Source organism: Callionymus lyra, chromosome 19 (assembly GCF_982586985.1).
Source record: "Callionymus lyra chromosome 19, fCalLyr1.hap1.1, whole genome shotgun sequence".
NCBI classification, from domain to species: domain Eukaryota; kingdom Metazoa; phylum Chordata; class Actinopteri; order Syngnathiformes; family Callionymidae; genus Callionymus; species Callionymus lyra.
In genome coordinates this window covers 20,628,903-20,648,181 of record NC_141836.1, presented here as the reverse complement: position 1 = coordinate 20,648,181, position 19,279 = coordinate 20,628,903, and the positions used below count along the sequence as shown (strand labels likewise).

Here is a 19,279-nt window from a genome sequence, read left to right as displayed (position 1 = left end):
CAACTCCGAGCTGAGTCTCGTCAAGAAGTATGCTGACGACACTGCCATTGTTGGATGCATCAGGGACAAAAACGAAGACGAGTACAGAAGTCTGTGACTTTGTGGAGTGGAGTGAGAGGAACTTGCAGCTGAACACCTCAAAGACCAAGGAGCTGGTCTTGGACTTTGGGTGGTCCAGGACAAAGCCAGAGATCACTGGAGAAGGTACTGTCAATCGTGGATGATGACAGTCATCCTCTGAACACTCATCAGTGAGCAGAGAAGCAGAATGAGTGCACGAATGCTCCTTCCCAGATGCAAAACTAATAGACTTAAGGACTTCGGGCTCTGAGGTCTGTGGATCAGAATCTACTTATGGTTCCTTGCACACGGTTCAGGACCAGAGGAGAGAAATCTTTTCAGGCTGTTGCTCCTAAGCTTTGGAACAATCTTCCTCTCTCTTTGCGCTTGATGGAGTCTACTGACTCCTTTAAGAAACGTTTCTATTTGTTCAGGCTTTTCCTTGATTTTCTGGAACTCCTGTTGTGTTATCAGTTTTATCTTGATCTTTAAAATATATACTTTATTGAATATGGTTTTGATTGTTTAAGTGCTTTGTGACACTGGTCTGGAAAAGCGCTATACAAATAAAAATTACTTACTTACTTACTTACATTCCTCTGGCTTTTAGATTGTACAATTCTGAGTTTGGGGGCAGGAGTGGAGCGAAAGTATCTTGACATTCTATTCTATGTTAATCTTTGTATCCTTTGTCTTTGTTATTTGTCTTTGATCTATGTTCTTTATCTTTAGACTTAGATTGTATCATCTTGTTCTTTCTCTTTATTTCTCTTTGTTCTTGTTGTTATTTTTATTTTAATGAATAATTGCTGTATTGCTGTGTCTAATTGGAAAAAAAACAATTTCCTGAATCAATAAAGTTCTACCTAACCTAACCTTAAGGCACTAGAAAAGTCCAGGAACAGGATCCTCTCTGAGCCGCTTCCTTTATACAGGTGGGAGTAGGTCTGATGCAGGAGGTGAAGGATCGCATCTTCTACACCAACCGCGGGCCGGTAGGCAAACTGCAGGGGGTCTTGTGTCTTGTGTTTGCTAAACTTGTGGCCTGAGACGTTTGAGGACCAGCCACTCCAGTGTCTTCATCAGCTGTGAAGTCAGTGCCACCGGTCTGTAATCGTTCAGCTCGCTCGGCCGGATCTTTTTTCGGGACTGGAACGATACAGGAAGTCTTCCACAGAGTTGGTACTTTCCCCAGCTGCGGACTGATGTTGAAGACATGCTGGAACGGCTCACCTAGTTCAGCAGCGCAGGTGTTTAGTAGTCGAAAAGACACCTTGTCAAGACCAGCAACCTTCCCCGGACGAATCTTCCGAAGTAGATCATATACCTGGAGTGAGGTGAAGCTGGGAAGCGATTGTGTGGAGCTGAGGGGGGGCACAAGAAGGTGGGGCAGGTTCTGAAGCGTGCAGCAGTGAGGGTGAGGTGACCTGCTCAAACCTGTTGAAAAAGTTGTTGAGACCGTTTGCCTCCTCCACCGTGTCCACTGCAGTCAGAGAGGACTCTTATTTGTTCCCTGTTCACCTTCTCCTCCAATTTCCTCCTGTAGGTGTCCTTTGCCTTCTTCAAGCATCGTTTCACCTCCTGCTGTGTTGACCCTATGGCATCCCTGTCTCTGCTCCTGAAAGCCACCTTCCTCCTGGACATCCTTGACCTCCTTTGTTACCCACGGTTTATTAGTAGGGGAACAGCGGACAGTCTTAGCAGGGACAGAAATTTAAATAATCCAAGAGACTTCAGCAGCACATCCCAGTCTGTGGTGTCAAAGCAGTCTCTGATGGCGTCCTCCACAGCTGCTGTCCACTTCCTGATTGTCCTATTGGTCACAGTCTGTCTCTGCACCAGAAGAGCATAACATGACTGTAGGTGGACCAGGTTATGATCAGACCTTCCAAGTGGAGGAAGAGGTTTGGCTCTGTATGCTTCCTTGAAGTTGGTATAAAAGGGAGGTCAATAGTCCTTTTTTTCTGATGGTACAATTCACCAACTGATATAAAGTAGGCAGTGTAAAGTCCAGGTTGGCATGATAAAAATCCCGGAGATGACAATAAAAGCGTCCGTGTGCTGATTCTGAAGTCTAGCTGTCATTAGGTGAATCTTCTCAAAGGCAGATGTAGCCAAATATACATATCAGAAGTGAACTTTTACTGGAAGTTGTTGTGGTACCATTACCGAATTAAAAAAAAAAAAAAAAAATCAAATAAGAGATATTAATCCAATAAAATATAAAATTAAAATGTTATGAGTAATTAATCTTATGACTCATGAGCGATTTGTTTGTAGGGGTTGTATTGGCGAAAATCTGATGATACGGTGCATATATATACAGGGGAAACTGTATATTGCGATTTATTGTAGCAACAACGACATATTTGTAGCAAGTCCGAGTACTTGACTCTGGTGTTGCAGAGTTGACAGACCACATGACTCTTGACAAAGTTATATCTACTTTCAATTGTTCCAAAAAACAAAAATATGTCCAAACATCAACTATGAAAGCTACTGGAGTCAATTGTATCCTCTCGTCCTTAGTGGTAATTTAATAATAATGATTCATTTTATTTGATTGCACCTTTCAAGACATCCAAGGAGTCTTCGATATCTCATGGGATTAGCCTAAATAATCGCATGTAAATTGTAAATTTAACAAATCATTTTATTATATATTTTTTATTGAAATTTGAACGATACAATAACTATGATAAAAAATTAAATGTAATTTAAAAGCAAAAAACAACAACTCAAAATTGTATATACATATATATTGTGCGGGGGAAATGGTTACTATCATGGTGTGGAACGGAGAAACCCAGGCGCAGAGGTAATTTGCATGTAGACATGTAGACATGTAAACATATAGACTCATGACAGTTACAGTGTTGTTGAATATTGATGCAGTAATTTATAAAAAATAAAGGTATATCGTTGTATTCATATTTTCTAACACCCCTAAATGGAATAAATGCGTTGCTTTTAAATATTTATATGTATTTAGTCTAGCCTTATGTAATACAGTAACGCTTACAGTGCAGCGGAAAGTACTCAAATTAAAACACAGGGACGGGTTTTCTATGGTAAATTATTACATGCTTTAAAACAAGTTAAATATGAATGATAACAAATTGATGTATGATACTAGAGAAAACAAAGAATACATAATGCAAACACCAATCTGTCATGGCACATTGTTCAAATGTTTTATTTGTCAGGCGTGGATGATAACCTTTTGAACCATATTCAAAATTAGAAAAATAAACTGAATGTCATCATCATTTATTAAAAAGTATGGGTTAAAAGTAAGAATTGTGGTTATTCATCTTTATCATTGTTAATAATTATATGTTATTACTTTTCCCTATTCACATTATAAGCTCATATATTTTAAGTAGCTTTAGTTTTCATTGTAGAAAAATCCATTATCATTAAGTGATTTTATTAATGATTTTCATTACGAAGTAATATTTGGCACCACACGGTGGCAGCACTGATCCGTCTCTTTGTGTTCCTCTTGCCTTTTGGCATTTCTAAATCTGTAATATTTAAATGATCTTTTATAGTTCAGATGAAAAAAAAGGTAATCCGTGTCTAGCAACAATTTACATTGTATCTGATGTTACCAGATAGTCAACACAAGATGTTCTCTGCAGAAAAAGAGATGAACATCATACACGTCTACACCGTGTTCCAAATTATTACTCAAGTTTGATTTAATGTTATAAAGATTACATTTTGTGTTTCAATTAAACTGGATGGTATTTTGTCCCAGGATCACTAAAATCAATCTAACCTGTGACCAATTAGTTTGCCGGGTGATCCCAATTAAGGAAAAACTACTTATGAAGGGCGTTCCACATTATTAAGCAGATGACCATTTCCAAGCAGTATGGGAAAAAGGATCTCTCTGCTGCTGAAAAGCGTGAAATAGTTCAATGCCTTGGGCAAGTATGGAAACCTTTGATATTTCACAAAAACTTAAGCAGGATCATCTTACTGTTAAGAGATTTGTGGCTGATTCAAAGCACACATGGGTTTGTGCAGATAAAGGCACAACGAGGAAGGTTTCTTCCAGACAAAAACATCGGATTAAGAGAGCAGCTGCTAAAATGCCATGACAAAGTAGCAAACAGATATTTGAAGCTGCTGGTGCCTTTGGAACATCAAGGTGTAGGATCCTCCAGAGGCTTGCAGTTGTGCATAAACCTTCTATTCGGCCTCCCATAAACAATCCTAACAAGCAAAAAGGGCTGCAAGGAGTATCTCTGCATCATTGGCTGCTATGGGCATAAAAGGAGAGAACCTAATGGTGTGGCCCCCATCCTCCCCTGACCTCAACCCTATTGAGAACCTTTGGAGCATCCTCAAGCAAAAGATCTATGAGGGTGGGGGGCAGTTCACATCCAAACAGCAGCTCTGGGAGGCTGTTCTGACATCCTGCAAAGAAATTCAAGCAGAAACTGTCCAAAAACTCACAAGGTATGATGTGAGATGATGTGAGATGCAAGAATTGTAAAGGTGCTATCACATAAGGGGTCCTATGTTCAAATGCAACTTGACCTGTTAAGATGATTTTGATTTTAAAGAGCATTTTCAGTTATTAACAACCTATAAAATGTTATAAAACTCTGTTGTGCGTAAAAATTTGGAACAGTGCATTTTAAATGTTTTATTCTTTAAAAAAATACAGTTATCGTTGGGAGGTTTGTTGAATAACATTCAAATTCATTCAATAGAAGTTGTTGACTTGAAAATTATGCTGACTGTTGTGGATCAAGTATTTGGGAAAATCTGAGAAAAATATAATTTGCGTAATAATTTGTGTATTAAGGACCATTTCAAAATAATGTGCTTTAACATCATGATATGGATTAAACGTACAGCATAAAAAAGTATTTCTCTGGTTTATTAGAAGCAAATCTAGGAATTCTTTTCGAGCACACACCAGTCTTAGTTGGTTAACTGCATTTTAGTTTCTTGTATCAGCTTCAATGAGACTCAATGGGATTTCACTGACGCGTGTTCGAGAGTGTATTTTTGAAAAGGACAGACGTAACTTTTAATGTCACGCATTATTAGTCCAGCCTGGTACGAATATAGTCATTCACTTTTCTAATGAAAAAAAGATAAAACTTGATATTTTTATCACTGTAGTAAACATTTTCTCTCCATTAAAAAAACCCATAAATACTGTATATTAGTGCAGATTTTTTTTAAATCTCTAACGCTACAGTTCTATTTTATATTTTTGTGAAAAATAGTCCGTTTCTTATCATTCTTCTCCATTTTAAATTAAGAATAACATTTTTGTTAACATTTATAAATAACAAAATTGTGTTTTTCTTCTAATAGTGTAATATCTTATTATTATTATCTTGGATAAAAAGGTTTTTTTTAAAGTTTTTTGCTTCCTAAAGACGGCTGGGTGTAAAGTAAAATTACAAAACAAAACTCCAAAATCACTAGTTATTTTACAATCATGGTAACAATTTATTTAAGGAACTTTTAACATTAGGTTTGAGTGGAATGATATAGCTGAAAAATTGCACGTTTTAGTTGTGTTTTATAGAGGCCATAATTGTGAGTTATTTGATCCCCCAAATTCACAGTTGAGATAGATAGATAGATAGATAGATAGATAGATAGATAGATAGATAGATCTTTATAGATCCCTCTGGAGATCTCCTTGGGGATATTGTTTTTCCAGCACAAAGCAACAAAAAGAACATAGATCAAAGAAAAGTAACAAAGACAAAGGATACAAAAATTGACATAGAATAGAATCATCTTTTATCACCACTCCTGCCCCCAAACTTAGAATTAAACAGCCTAATAGCACAAGGAATGAATGAGTCCCTGAGTCTATTAGTGTTGCACCTGGGAAGGAGCATTCATGCTCCATCTGCTTCTCTGCTCACTGATGACAGTGTTCAGAGGATGACTGTCATCATCCATGATGGACACTAGTTTGTCCAGTGATCTCCTCACCAGTGAGTCCAACTTCATGTCAACCACAGAGCCAGCCCTCCTGATCAACCTGTTGACACTCCTCTTGACACATTCCCACCCCAACACACCACAGCATAGAACAGGACACTGGCCACCACAGACTGGTAGAACATGCAGAGGAGCTTCTTGCGGATGTTAAATGATCGGAGCCTCCTCAGAAAGTACAGTCTACTCTGAACTTTCTTATATACATGGTCTGTGTTGCAGGACCAGTCCAGTTTACTGTCCAGCCACACAGCGAGGTACTTATAGTTGTGAACTATCTCCAACTCGTCACCTCTGATGGACACTGGACGTGGCTTAGTCCTGGACCTTCCAAAGTCCAAGACCAGCTACTTGGTCTTTGAGGTGTTCAGCTGCAAGTGGTTCCTCTCACTCCAGTCCAGTGATGGTAAAGGAAAAAGGAAATGCATATGAATGATGTCGTTTTATACTTTTTATTCTCAACACAGGATGAACATATAAACAACATTTGCAACATGCAGAAAATGTATAACATTCTAGATTGCTGGTAAACACAAGGCACCATCATAGATCTACAATAATTGACACAGTTCTAAAATCTCCTGTTGGTGGTTTTATTTATTTGTGCAAAAGAATAGTGATCTTATCTTTTACAGAAGAAGTCCAAGGAACAAGGGGCTTCAAACAATACTAGAATCTAATACAGTTCTCTGGAGCATTTTTCAACATTGTTTTGTGCAAGGGCAAAGTGATATTTGTACATCGGTGGATTTATTGATTTTTAGTTCAGTGGCTGAAATATTAACTCAATCATGTGACTTGACATGTTCGAACGTTATCTGCAGAAACAAATTATTATTAATTAATTTTGACAAAATTATATTCCAAGTACAGTTAGTAAGTTTAACCGGCCCCCATGTTGAAAGTTGCTTTTGAACAATAAGGCAATCTTATAGTACACATACATATCTTATTAAAATAGTAGACAACTATTTACATTTCTCAACACCTTCAACCTCGGGGCAAAGAAGAAAACCCTCCAAAAGTGACGCGAAACATTTTGGTCACTAACTTTACAGTTCTAAAGGGAAAAGCTGAAGGTAATATACAAAGAGGAAAGTGCTTGGTTTGAAAAAGTGACACAACAAGCACAACACTGGATTCTACGACATGGAAATTATTGCATACGACTCAGTGCGCCAAGGATTCAATCGATAAAATGGTTTTCAACTTAAAAGTACGTTACAAAATGTGCAATTAATTGCTCAAATGGAAATTAAGCAAACTACAGTTGTATGTTTTGTGATTCAGGCATCTTGATCATGTATAATGGAAATAAGGGAAAACAATTGACAAACTGGACACTGAGGAGAATCTAGTAAAGTCTACTGCTGCATTCAGCAATAGTTGATCCAACATCACGACAATTTGGTAGTAACATAAACATTTTTTTCGAAGAAAACTCTCAATCAAAACATATACAGTCAACACTGTTGAATCAACCATTTGTCAGAAGATATTGAGGAATCAAGGCATTTTTCCTACTGCGTTTGTGACTTTAATTATTTTTGTTTGCCACAATTTTAGTCATAATGTAATTCATATTTGAAAATGCTTTTACTTTCACCTTTGGGTTTTTGGAATTCTTCTAATAATGTAAGTAAGTAAGTAAGTCATTTTTATTTGTAGAGCACTTTTCCAGACCAGGGTCACAAATACTTTATAGATCAGAGGTTGGAGGTTGCCAATATGCTAGAGACATTTGTATTTTGACCAGATTTCGTCAAAAGCTTGAGTTTCAAAGTGCTCTTTTTCCAGAAGACTATTAATCCATTAAATTAAATATTTATTTAATTTATTTTTCCCTTAAAAACCCTGATTAATTTTTACTTCTATTTGGTTAAAATACAAACCACTAATGTAAACTTATTTTAGGTTAACAACTCCAATAAAATGATACAAAAACTATGATGAGATGACACAATTACATAGTGCTGATCTGCTCCACTACAAAAAACTGCTTAAAATATATCACCCAGAAAATATGAATCGCTAATGTCTTGATCGTCTGCCCTCGAAGGCGTGGTGTTCCTTGTGTGCTGAAAGATACAACATCGTAACGTTACTTTACTTTCAAGTCATTTTGCCAGCCAGTCGCTGCCATACTTACGCTTGTAAAAGACAGCTTTGAAGGAAACCTCTGGAAGGAGCTCGATGATCCTTGCTGTGACTTTTGATTCAGTGGACCGAGAGGCGTTTCCATTCCAGACCTGCACAACATCTTCTCTGTCTCTCATGCTGACACTCACACCGACAACTTCATCATCTGAAGATGGAAAATTATTTGTACCAGACTTGCTTTTTAATGATAAACTTCAGTTGCTAAAATGTTTACCTGCTGCACAATAATCACTGAACTGCTCCCCAATGGTAGCCAGAAGCAACTCTTTCCATACTGCTGGCTATGAATGAAACAGTTTATTAAACACAAATCGCATGTAATACAACCCAGTAGAACTTACAGTGCACTCTTTGGGTACTTTCATTTTCCAAACCCCTCCTTTAGCATTGCTTTCCTCTTCCCTGTATGGAATGAAAAGGTCAAATATATAAATGTTGATTCTTTTTATCTGTGATTTGTATGCGACTCACCAGAGAGGTTTTCTTTCCCCTCTCATAAGATGGTAGCTACATCTCAGAGGCAGGCTGGAGACATCGGGGATGTTGTTGTAAACTCTCCAAAAGTTCTAAAACATTGTGAATAAAGAGGAGACATTTTAGTATTTTAAAAGATGATGATGAGATATAAAAAAATATTTAAAGACTCACAAGATGATTGTGTAACCACCAAGATAGAAAGATAAAAATGGCTGATAAGTATTCAGGAGAAATAAATGAAATGCATCACATTCATATAGATTAATAAGGTAAGGTAAAACTTTATTGATCCCTCAGGTAATGTATTATGGATGACATTGATCGTGTGTGTTTGAGTTTTGATCTTCATATTAAGGGATTAAGAAAACAATCCTGGCTCTATAAAAGTGATTGAGTCAAGAGTAATCATGAATATATGATAAATAGAATGATAAACATAGTCATCTATATAGACATTTTTAATTGAACAATTGATATTAATTGATATTTCCTTTTAATCTTCCCGCAGAAAGTTCTCAAAAAATAACTAACATAGAGTACATGCATTACAAGGGTAATAAATACAATTGTGGTGTATAAATAATATATATAAATACAAAAACAACAATAAACAGTGGTAGAACACAAGTGAAACACTACATATGTGAGGGGAGGGAGTTAAAAACAGAAACTAAACACTACATGTTTGTGTTATACATCATCACAGCAGTGGGCAGGAAGAAGTGTTACTAACGAGAAAATTCCAGCTTTTGTCCACTCTTGTTTCCAATTTCTACTTGATTTGACAACCAACTAGCGGTCAGGGGTGTGTCATGGCAAGAATCTAGCGATAAGATACTGATCATGATACGATACATTCGATACATTGTCATACTGTAGGAACAAGAATATGTATATATTATTGTCCAAGTACTTGCATGTTAATTAAAAAAAAGAAAATAATTATTTTATTGACACGCTATTGAAATGTGAAACATAAAATAAGATTTGTGGAATTATTTCAGTGCTGTTGAATATCGATTAAGTATCATGGGAAAAACAATATATCAGTGCATCTATATTTTGTCACATGTCTGCTATTGGATAAGAATTTAAAATGTACAGATGTCAGTTGCATCATATGACAATATTGACTATTGATAAACTGTTTCAGTCTTTTTAACTATTCAGCTGGTGTTTCTCGAAAATGTTGCAGGTCAGACATGTCTAAATACATGAATGTGGCCCAGCAGATAAATGTACACATGAATATTATAATATATCTATCTATCTATCTATCTAGAATAGATCATATTTTAGAGCCCTTTTTAGGACACACAAAAAAAGGACAAAAAACAATTCTGCATTTTTAAACATGTGGGTTCTGAGTAGTGATTTAAATGTTTGTGTTTCAAGTATCTTGCCTGGACACTTTCCACCGTGTAGATCTTCTTCAGGTTTGACTCGCACTCTGCTGCTGTGGTTCCGGGGAGGGATCTGGCAGGAACAGATTAATGACGTGAGAAACCAGCTTCCTTTTTCTTTCAATCCGAAAGTGAACGTGTTTTCTTTCAGTGCAGCGCGTCTCAGACAGGTTTGAGCTGGTTGACCTCTGAGCAGCCGGCATAGGGGTGGTGATCAGATGACAAACAAGCCAGTAAACAACACTGACCTCATTTAAACAAGCCCATGCAGTGAGTGGATGATGAGACTTGTGTAATGATAGATTCTGATATTGTTGTATGGAGTCATTTTTGTTTTGTTTTAAGAAAAAAATGAAACTAGAGAGTCGTTTAGTTTCGTTCAATGACTCAACAGTATTATTTTTAAACGCCCTGAGCTCACCACAAGTACCACATAAGTTTATGGTTGACTTATTTGCACAAGTTAAATCATTGTTTTTATATAGGTCAAGTGAAAAACAACTCGAACATATTATTAAAATAAGTTTGGTTGTTGAAGTTACATGAATGATTAAATATAATAACAATACATCAAATGACAATATATTACAAATAGCAAGTATCACGGATTTATAACTTTGATTTTTAATGTCGCCGTTTTTATATACGAATAAAGTAACACAGGCTCACCTGTCCAGCCAGAATGTCCAGGGAGAATGTAAAGGGAGCGAGTCTTCATCACCTGCCATGTTTACAAAATCTTCCATGTGAAGAGTGTGGTCGAGAAGACCCGAGCTAGACGTGTTCAACTGCATAGTGGCAGCCATCGAGACTGCTGTTGCCCTGTGTGGCGACGATCGACTTAATGCTCTTTCCTTTGTCGATATAAATCGAAACGTCTCGATTTAGATCCACTAACTGACGTGACGCTCCACCGAAAAAAAACCCAAAACAAGATCGACGAGGCCGTTCTGAGTTAACAGCTCTTCTGAACCATTTAAGTTTTTCAATTCAGCTAATTTAACGATGAAATGAAAAGAAAAAGTGGCGAACAACGCTTAGTTCAATGGATGTTAAACTGAAGCCGCTAATGGAATGAGACGCTTTGTTTATCCGAGCTAGACGAAAAGACGGCTTCCGCAATACGTACTCTGCGCATGCGCAGTGTACATCAAAACAAGCCCCCCCTATTTTTTAAGAAAGCATTATTCTATATTATTTGTATTAATAATTAAGATTAAACATCAAATTACTTTTCAAACACGTATTCAGATTTTTAATGAGAAAACACATGCACTGCTTTATTAAACTAAACACCATAAAATACGATGTATATTATATTATGCTACCATTAAATTGTGTCTATTTTCTTTTGTGTCTATTTTCTTTTGACAATGTGGCTTTATTTGTGTATTCTGTTACACTTCTATTCTACTTGTATCAATACATGTGAAAGATAAAAGTAAAGTTTTGGATGTAAAAAAAACAACAACTAGTATTTGACCATCCATATATCTGCCGTCATACAGAATATTGTGAAATAGTAATAACAAAATTGCCTTTTAAAGAATCAGAGTTGAGCATAAATAAATTCATTAATACTGCTGTTACCATAAAGCTTTCTGGACCAGAGTGATGAGAGCAGAGTGACGCATGCGCGCTGGAGGATTTGTAATGCCTACAAGACAAGCTACTGCTAACTGAAGTCAGCAATGGATGTCGACGCGTTGTTGCAGAAATTGCAAGGTAAGTTTAATTCTAATTTGGTTTTTGCTGCTATGTAGGCTAGTATTCCCCTTACTGTTTACATCAATGTACTCGGATTACTATCCTCGTCGACAGTGGCAACACTGAGCAGCTAATAAACAAGGCGACGACATGAGAACATTCTGATCTCGACGATTGCCAGACCTGTGTGAATTACACGTCACAAGTTATTTATACACGTGCAATATTAGAAATCCCTCGTGGATTACTCATCGTCGCTAGAAACGCTCAGGTCGACCGTTATGTCTTGATGCAGTTGTCAGGAATGATATGTCCAATAAAGTTGGTGTGCTTCATCATTTTAGTTTGTACCTTAATCCATTTTTAAACGTGCCTGTTTGATTTCTGTCCTCTTGTTTCTCTCCTCCAGAATTTCAGAAGAAAACCAAAAAAGAGAAATGTCCAATGCTGGAGCAATTTATTCTTCATGTTGCCAAGACGGGACAAACCATGTAAATTGTGTTTCTACACCTGAAGCCACTTTTTGGATGATGTTTCCAACGATCTTCTCTACGCAAAACAAACGTCAACAAACAACAATCAACATAAATTACACATTAAGCAGCTAAACATCAGTTTTATCAAATTAAAACATTAATAAAATCAGATAAAAACACGTCTATGTTTGTTCATAAATGCATATATAAATAAATGAGATAAAATATTAGTAACACAAGTAAATGAAGCATAATAAAACGTAATCCTATGTTTTGATTTTGTCCTCATCTTTTGCTAATATCTTTCAGGATCTCCTGGTTACACTTCAAGACATACTTCATGTTTAAATTAGAGGAAGTGATGGAGGATTTCCACGCATCATCACCTGAACAGAGAGTCCAACATAATCCCAACATGGAACATGTTTCATTTGAGGAAATGAAGAAAAGGATATTGAACATGGTGGATGGCTTTGATGGGTGAGTGTTATGGAGAGATAAAGGATAATTTGAAGGTTATACATTCATGGCTTGAATAAAAAAACGTTTACAGGATTAAACACACTTAACAGCAGAACAGACAGATAATCGATGGACTACTTTTATGATAACATCATTTAAAAAAATATAAATTAAAAAATACTTTTTTTTTTTTACTAAAAAGTACTAATTACTACTTTAAACTTTAAAAAAAGTCTGAATTGTGTTTTGCCTTCACTTCCAGAATACCTTTCACTATTCAGCGTCTATGTGAACTGCTCACTGACCCCAGGCGACACTACACGGAAACAGACAAGTTTCTTAGGGGTATTGAGAAGGTGTGAACTTTTTTTTCTCAATGTAAAATTGTGAAGAATCTCATTGACTTCTTTGTTGTTTTTTCTCACTGCAGAATGTTACAGTAGTGAGTTGTGTCTGTCCCACAATGGAGTAAGTGAATTACTTTTTTTAACATTAGGCTGGTGATGATTACTTTGTCTTCTGAACTGATTCTTCTACTCTCATCAAGTTTAAGCACAACCAAAGGAGTTTTATTACCAGGCAATACACCCTTTTATGCGTACAAGTAAGTCTTAAATTAAACTTTCCAGTTCTAAATTTGTGTTGAGTATTTTGAAATGTATACAAATCTCTTTCCACAGCCGGAATATGGACTTGCAGAGTGTGTTGAAACTGCCGAAAAGGACTCCAATATCACTTTCAAAGTCTATCAATGGGCTGCCTGATCGTTCAGTGTACAAAGACATTGAGCACGGGGATGAGGTTTTGGCCGATCAAGATTATAGCAGGTAAAGTAAAGGTCATTCCATTCCTACTTAGATTGATTGGTACTTGTTTGTCTGATTTAGACCAGTGGTCCCAAACCCCCAGTCTGTGAAGGATTTGTAAATGTAACTGTAAGTGGGTAACAGTTATTTGCAAAGCGCCTTTCTAGACCAGGGTCACAAAGCGCTTGTACAATCAAAAGCAATACACGGTTATAAATACAAACAGATTTGAAAAACTGTTAATAGCCAAGACAACATGGAGACAAACACAGGAAATCAGGAAAAAGCTTGCACAAATAAGAATGTCTTAAGTTGTTTCTTGAAGGAGTCAGTAGACTCCATCAAACGCAGAGATAGACTTTAGAGACTTTAGACTTTAGACTTTATTTTATTGTCATTGCACTGAAAACACAGCTGTGAAAGTGGCAATGAAATTTCATTGCTTGGCAACCGTTAAAAAAGGAAGAGTTCCAAAGCTTAGGAGCAACAGCCTGTAAGGATTTCTCTTCTCTTGTCTGGAAGCGTGTTTAGGAACCATCAGTAGATTCTGATCCACAGACCTCAGAGCTCGAGCTGGGCTGTAAGGTTGGATCAGATCACTGATGTAAGGAGGAGTCTGACCATGAATAGCTGAGTTTAGAGATTTTCCTCAGTTGAAGGAAACGGTTGTTGTTCAGTAACATTAGCCTGTGACTCTTCACATCAATGCACTTGTTTCAGGAAAGTTTGCCTGAAAATTCAACCTGCAAACAAGTATTTGTAAAGCTTAATCTGAAGCTTGTTCCATGAATATAATGCAGCCATTAAAACTTGTCCATGATGCAAGAAAGTTGGGGACCCTCGATGTAGACTATACTAGTGGTGTCTATGTTTATTATTATTTCAGTATCAGAAACTTTTATTGCCAGGGTTGTAAACGCAACATGGGAATTTTTCTGGTGTCTGTACAGAATAGAAGAAGGAATCGAGATAATACAGCCAGATCGAAAGAATGAAAAAACAACAAAATGGAAAACAACGAAGCACCAAGGGAGCCATTATGTTAACTCGATGTTCTTTTATTCTTTCTACTGAATGTGTTTTGTCAATATCTTTAGGTTCAGTTTGACCAATTGCACTGTATTACTTGATTGAAATGATGGAGAAATATTCAATGCAACATGTGCAGAGCATATTAATAATCTTGACACCAGTTTAATGAATAATAATAATAATGACACAATGAGAAGAAAATGGGTGTTCATTTTTTTCCCCGAAATTCCTTTTTTTGTAAAAAGGAAGGGGGGGAGCTTTCAAAAAACCCTCTAAGGATTATGAACAGATATTTGCAGAGGTCAATCTTGGGTCAAAGAGTCTCTAGTGTGTGCACAATGTGTCAAAGACAGCTTGTTTTTTTAGTCGATGCATGTCGGGTCAGATCAAATCTAAAGGGAAAACCCCATTTTGTGTTGGAGCTTTACAGTCCCTCTCTCTTTAGACGTCCATAGCCTTCATTTTGAATGGTAACAAATGTTCAATATTCTCCACAGTGGTTCAACACTGAGTCAAATCCTTCTGAATAAAAGGATGAAGAATAAACGACACGAAGAGGAGGGATGTGATTCACAACCCAGTGAAAATAAGCGAGTGAAGATTGATGAAAAGCATTCTGACGTTTCCAAAAATGCTGAAATGCATTTGTCTTTCTGCAACCAGTCTGATGCGTCATCAGCATCTTCGGATTCTTCGAAAAAGTCATGTGTTCAAGAGATGGAAGGTAATTCTGTCTTGCACTTTTATCAACAACTTGTTTGATCACTTAATTACTAAACTGTAAGTCAAATCTGAATGAGTTTTAATCGCGAAAACAACATAATCATCTTCACAGATAACACAGAAACCACTGTGCATCCATCGGACGAGGATTCCAATGCCACTCTGCACCAAAGTGTTAAAGATGCGGTGGAGTCTGCACCTTCAGAAAAGGGCAAAAGTTCAGAAAAGCAAGACACAGTTAGCCTCTGAAAGACAATCTCGTCCCGTCTTCAGGAAATTCCTTTGTTGTGTCGAAAGAGGGCGCTGCTGCTTTAAGTGAGAGTGGTTGACACGCTGGATCAACTTGGATTCAACTAAAAGGGACGTGATATGGACATGCAGACTTCCTGAATCAGGATTTTCTTCAGGTTTCTTTCTCTAGAAACACTTTGATTGATGGATTCGAAGTAATGGAGTAGCCACTTTCACCTGTTTAACTTTCAGAATGATTTTATATCTTTATCCTACTCAAAGTTATTTAATATACTAAACGTTTGTTTTTTATATTTTTGATTGCTTGAATTTTAACATGCTAAAGAAAAAGTTTTATATTATTGAGACCTTTAAAACACAGGAATTTGATCTGTAAATGTAAAAGAATAAATCATTTTTTCTATTGACAAATCTCTGCTACAAAAAAACAACAATTTTGGTTAAAGCTTTTTTACACGGTAACAAAATATATTGATCTCCCTCCTTGATACAATCAAAACCACAGTATATCTGTATGACAATGATTCCAACCTGTAATCCAATTGTAAAAAATAATTCTTGAGATGTAGTGATGCTTTTTTTCACTTTATATATCCAACAAATTGTACTAAATAACCCAATGTGTCATTAATATTGATTCTCAGTTGGATGGAAACTGTGTCATATGAATCATCAGCACTTGACCTTTTTCTTACACCCTCCTCAGGGTGGATTAATAATCTATCTCACGTCAGTGGATATTAGGGACGTGCTCCATGTAAAAAAAAGTGTTATCTTAAGAAAACTAGAACGAAGCATTTTCAGAATATATTTTGATGAATAAATGTGGCATGTCCAATTGGGAGGAGACCTTGGGGCAGACCCAGGACATGCTGGAGAGTACGGGCCTCTTTGTTCTGGCTGCTGTCCCAACCTTTTAAAAAGAAGTAGAAGGTGAAAAGGTATACTGTAGAAATGTTTATTTTTTTAAATTGTAATTTTACTAGAAGTGTATCAGTGCCATCAGGATATAAATAGTTAAAATTTAACTTTTCAAATGTTAAAACTTTGACTCCTTTTTTATTTATTTACCGAGAATGTTTTTTTTTCTCCAAATTCTTTTGAATGATTAAATTCAATAATTTATATAGAGATTGAAAGGTTGTTATTTTTTTCCCTTCAATAATTATTAATCTTTTTTAAAATTCACAAAAATTGAATTTGGTATTCTTATTCTAAATGAACCAAGTCTAAATTCAATATTGTTTTTTTCGTTAACTTTTAAATTCAATAAAAAAAATGTTGGTATAATAGTGCCGGCAGAAAACGCCAAAATAGTACTGGGTTACTTGATGGTAGATTTAGCCAATCATGCAGCGCACATCGATCATGTGATGATGTAAAAGCACTCAATCAAGTCGCTGTATTTTTAAATTATTGGATAATATAAATATAAAAAAGAAATTTACCCCTCATTTATGTCATAAATGGTTGATCCAGAAACAAAAGTTTCAACATTTGAAATGTTCAATGTTTTATATTTGATTGATGTTTTTGTTTTGAACCCTGAATAAATGTTCCACTTGTAATCCAGAATTAATCTTGTGAGGCTGATATAACAGGTCTATCCTCTCATGATGAAATAATTGATTTTGACAAGAGCTTATCTTCACCCTAATCATGTGTTCCAAAACAGCCTGGGGATCTCATGAGTGTGGTCAGGCGGGATTTGCCAGGATGGCAGGCATGATAGCTGTGGCTGCGTAGTGGAAAATCTACTGCTGTAAAATCATAGAAGGTTCATCTCAGGTTGTCGTCTTTTGTAATGGAGTGAGTTGAAACGCTTCCGAGATGGGTCAGCGTCTGAGTGAAGAAGGGGATCCAGACAAGGAGATTGATGCAGCAGAACTGCAAGAATGGTACAAGAAGTTTGTGGTGGAGTGTCCGAGTGGAACTCTCTTCATGCACGAATTCAAGAGTTTCTTTGGCGTCACTGAGAACAAGGCGGCGGCCGACTACATCGAAAACATGTTTCGGGCCTTTGACAGGAATGGCGTAAGTACCATCTCAGCTGCTGAAGAGGTTTTATTTTGAAGTTCTTCTGATGTTTGCAGGACAACACCATTGATTTTCTGGAGTATGTTGCTGCGTTGAACCTCGTCCTGAGAGGAAAACTGGAGCACAAACTTAAATGGACCTTCAAGATGTACGATAAAGATGGAAGCGGATGTATTGATAAGACGGAGCTTCTCGAGATTGTTGAGGTGATTTCACACTTCTCTTGATGATCTTCTCGAGAGGTTTTGAAATCTTTCTATCTTGTCGTTCTCAGTCTATTTATCGATTAAAGAAGGCATGTCATGGACAGCTGGATGAGGAGTGCATACTGTTGACCCCGGACCAAGTGGTGGACCGGATTTTTGAGCTGGTTGATGAAAATGGAGACGGTGAGTAAGAAGAAGTGAATACCTTGCATTATTTTCAACGAGTGACCTACTGATAAAACAATAAAGTGCATCACATTAAGTCCATCAATAATGCATCTAACAAAATCAACAGGACTACAGGAGCTGGTTTCTCCCTCACAAGATGTCGATATATAGTTTTCCCAAATTGATGTATTTTAAACTTGAAATTGGCGTAATTGCTTCTTGACATGTGGTAGTCAAATGCTAATATGACTTTAGAGAAAAACCTGTGTTTAGAAAAACGTGCGCATGCATGCGTAGAAAGAGACAGATATAAGTTTGCTCCTCCTCACAGGGGAGTTGTCCTTGGATGAGTTCATCGATGGCGCTCGGCGTGACAAATGGGTGATGAAGATGCTGCAGATGGATGTCAACCCGGGGGACTGGATGAGTGAGCGGAGGAACAGCTCCCACCACTAGTGTTGAATATCAATAAATCTTGACACAACAAACTTCCTCTGTGAATTTCGATGTGAGTTAATGTTTTGAACGATACCAGACATGTTCAACCACTCACAATAATGAAAAATTAAAAATGTTTATTAGCCTAACTTATTTTTCTGTAATTAAAGGCATTCATACATTAAATTTGTTTTATTGATTGAAGTTTGTTGGATATGAACAGGATCCAGGGCTTGGGATCGCTCAACACAGAATAAGTAATTTATATAATTTCTATTCAGTTGATTATTAATGTCTAAAATGTAGTCTTTTGAAAGATGTTCGTTTCAGTCAAGTGTACTAAAAAAATACATCTGTTAACTAGTGGAAATTAGTTTTTTTATTTTTATTTATATAGCCCTTTCCAGACCAGGGTCACAAATTGTTAAACAATCAAAACAATACTCAATAAAATATATACTTTAAAGGTCAAGATAAAACTGAGAACAACACAGGAGTTCCAGAAAATCGAGGTGGGGGGACATAATGAGGGTCTTTTGTCCATGAATATAATACTGGCATTAAACTGCCAGCTATTAAGGTACAGCTTTATGAATGACAATAAATTACATAATAATAAACCAGTAAAATTAGTATAAATACACCTCAAGAAAAGGAAGCGTTTTTAATTAAATCAGAAGTGTTTTTTTTTTATTATTATTTTGACATTCTTTATAATGTATTCACACATTTATGTATTTAAACATTTATTTATTCATAGATATGTCAAATATCGTTTGGTTGATTTAGGATGAATCAAAACGTATCAAAAAGAGATTTGGAAATCAAACTGAGCCTTTTTATTCACGTTTGAGTAGAGAACCGTAATCTCGCGAGAAGATAGACCT

General features: G+C 36.4%; 3 protein-coding genes across 3 annotated transcripts; 2 read left to right on the top strand and 1 right to left on the bottom strand.

Moving 5' to 3' along the window:
- Nucleotides 1-6,481: 6,481 nt before the first annotated feature.
- On the bottom strand, nucleotides 6,482-11,202 carry eif4e3 (eukaryotic translation initiation factor 4E family member 3). Its single transcript, XM_087782067.1, has 7 exons — nucleotides 10,755-11,202; nucleotides 10,086-10,158; nucleotides 8,677-8,771; nucleotides 8,547-8,607; nucleotides 8,420-8,486; nucleotides 8,195-8,350; nucleotides 6,482-8,123 (listed from the first exon to the last, which is right to left on the bottom strand). The coding sequence occupies exons 1-7, from the start codon at nucleotides 10,889-10,891 to the stop codon at nucleotides 8,077-8,079; spliced, it is 636 nt and encodes a 211-aa protein (XP_087638193.1). The 5' UTR covers nucleotides 10,892-11,202; the 3' UTR covers nucleotides 6,482-8,076.
- A 519-nt stretch (nucleotides 11,203-11,721) lies between these two features.
- LOC148059904 (serine/threonine-protein phosphatase 4 regulatory subunit 2-like) lies at nucleotides 11,722-15,954 on the top strand. Its single transcript, XM_087782167.1, has 9 exons — nucleotides 11,722-11,810; nucleotides 12,202-12,283; nucleotides 12,578-12,748; nucleotides 12,993-13,086; nucleotides 13,161-13,198; nucleotides 13,278-13,334; nucleotides 13,411-13,557; nucleotides 15,066-15,292; nucleotides 15,404-15,954. Exons 1-9 carry the CDS (start codon nucleotides 11,777-11,779, stop codon nucleotides 15,538-15,540), a joined length of 987 nt encoding a protein of 328 aa, XP_087638293.1. The 5' UTR covers nucleotides 11,722-11,776; the 3' UTR covers nucleotides 15,541-15,954.
- A 1,401-nt stretch (nucleotides 15,955-17,355) lies between these two features.
- On the top strand, nucleotides 17,356-18,448 carry guca1b (guanylate cyclase activator 1B). Its single transcript, XM_087782212.1, has 4 exons — nucleotides 17,356-17,577; nucleotides 17,637-17,786; nucleotides 17,855-17,969; nucleotides 18,286-18,448. Exons 1-4 carry the CDS (start codon nucleotides 17,374-17,376, stop codon nucleotides 18,408-18,410), a joined length of 594 nt encoding a protein of 197 aa, XP_087638338.1. The 5' UTR covers nucleotides 17,356-17,373; the 3' UTR covers nucleotides 18,411-18,448.
- The last annotated feature ends 831 nt before the right edge of the window (nucleotides 18,449-19,279 follow it).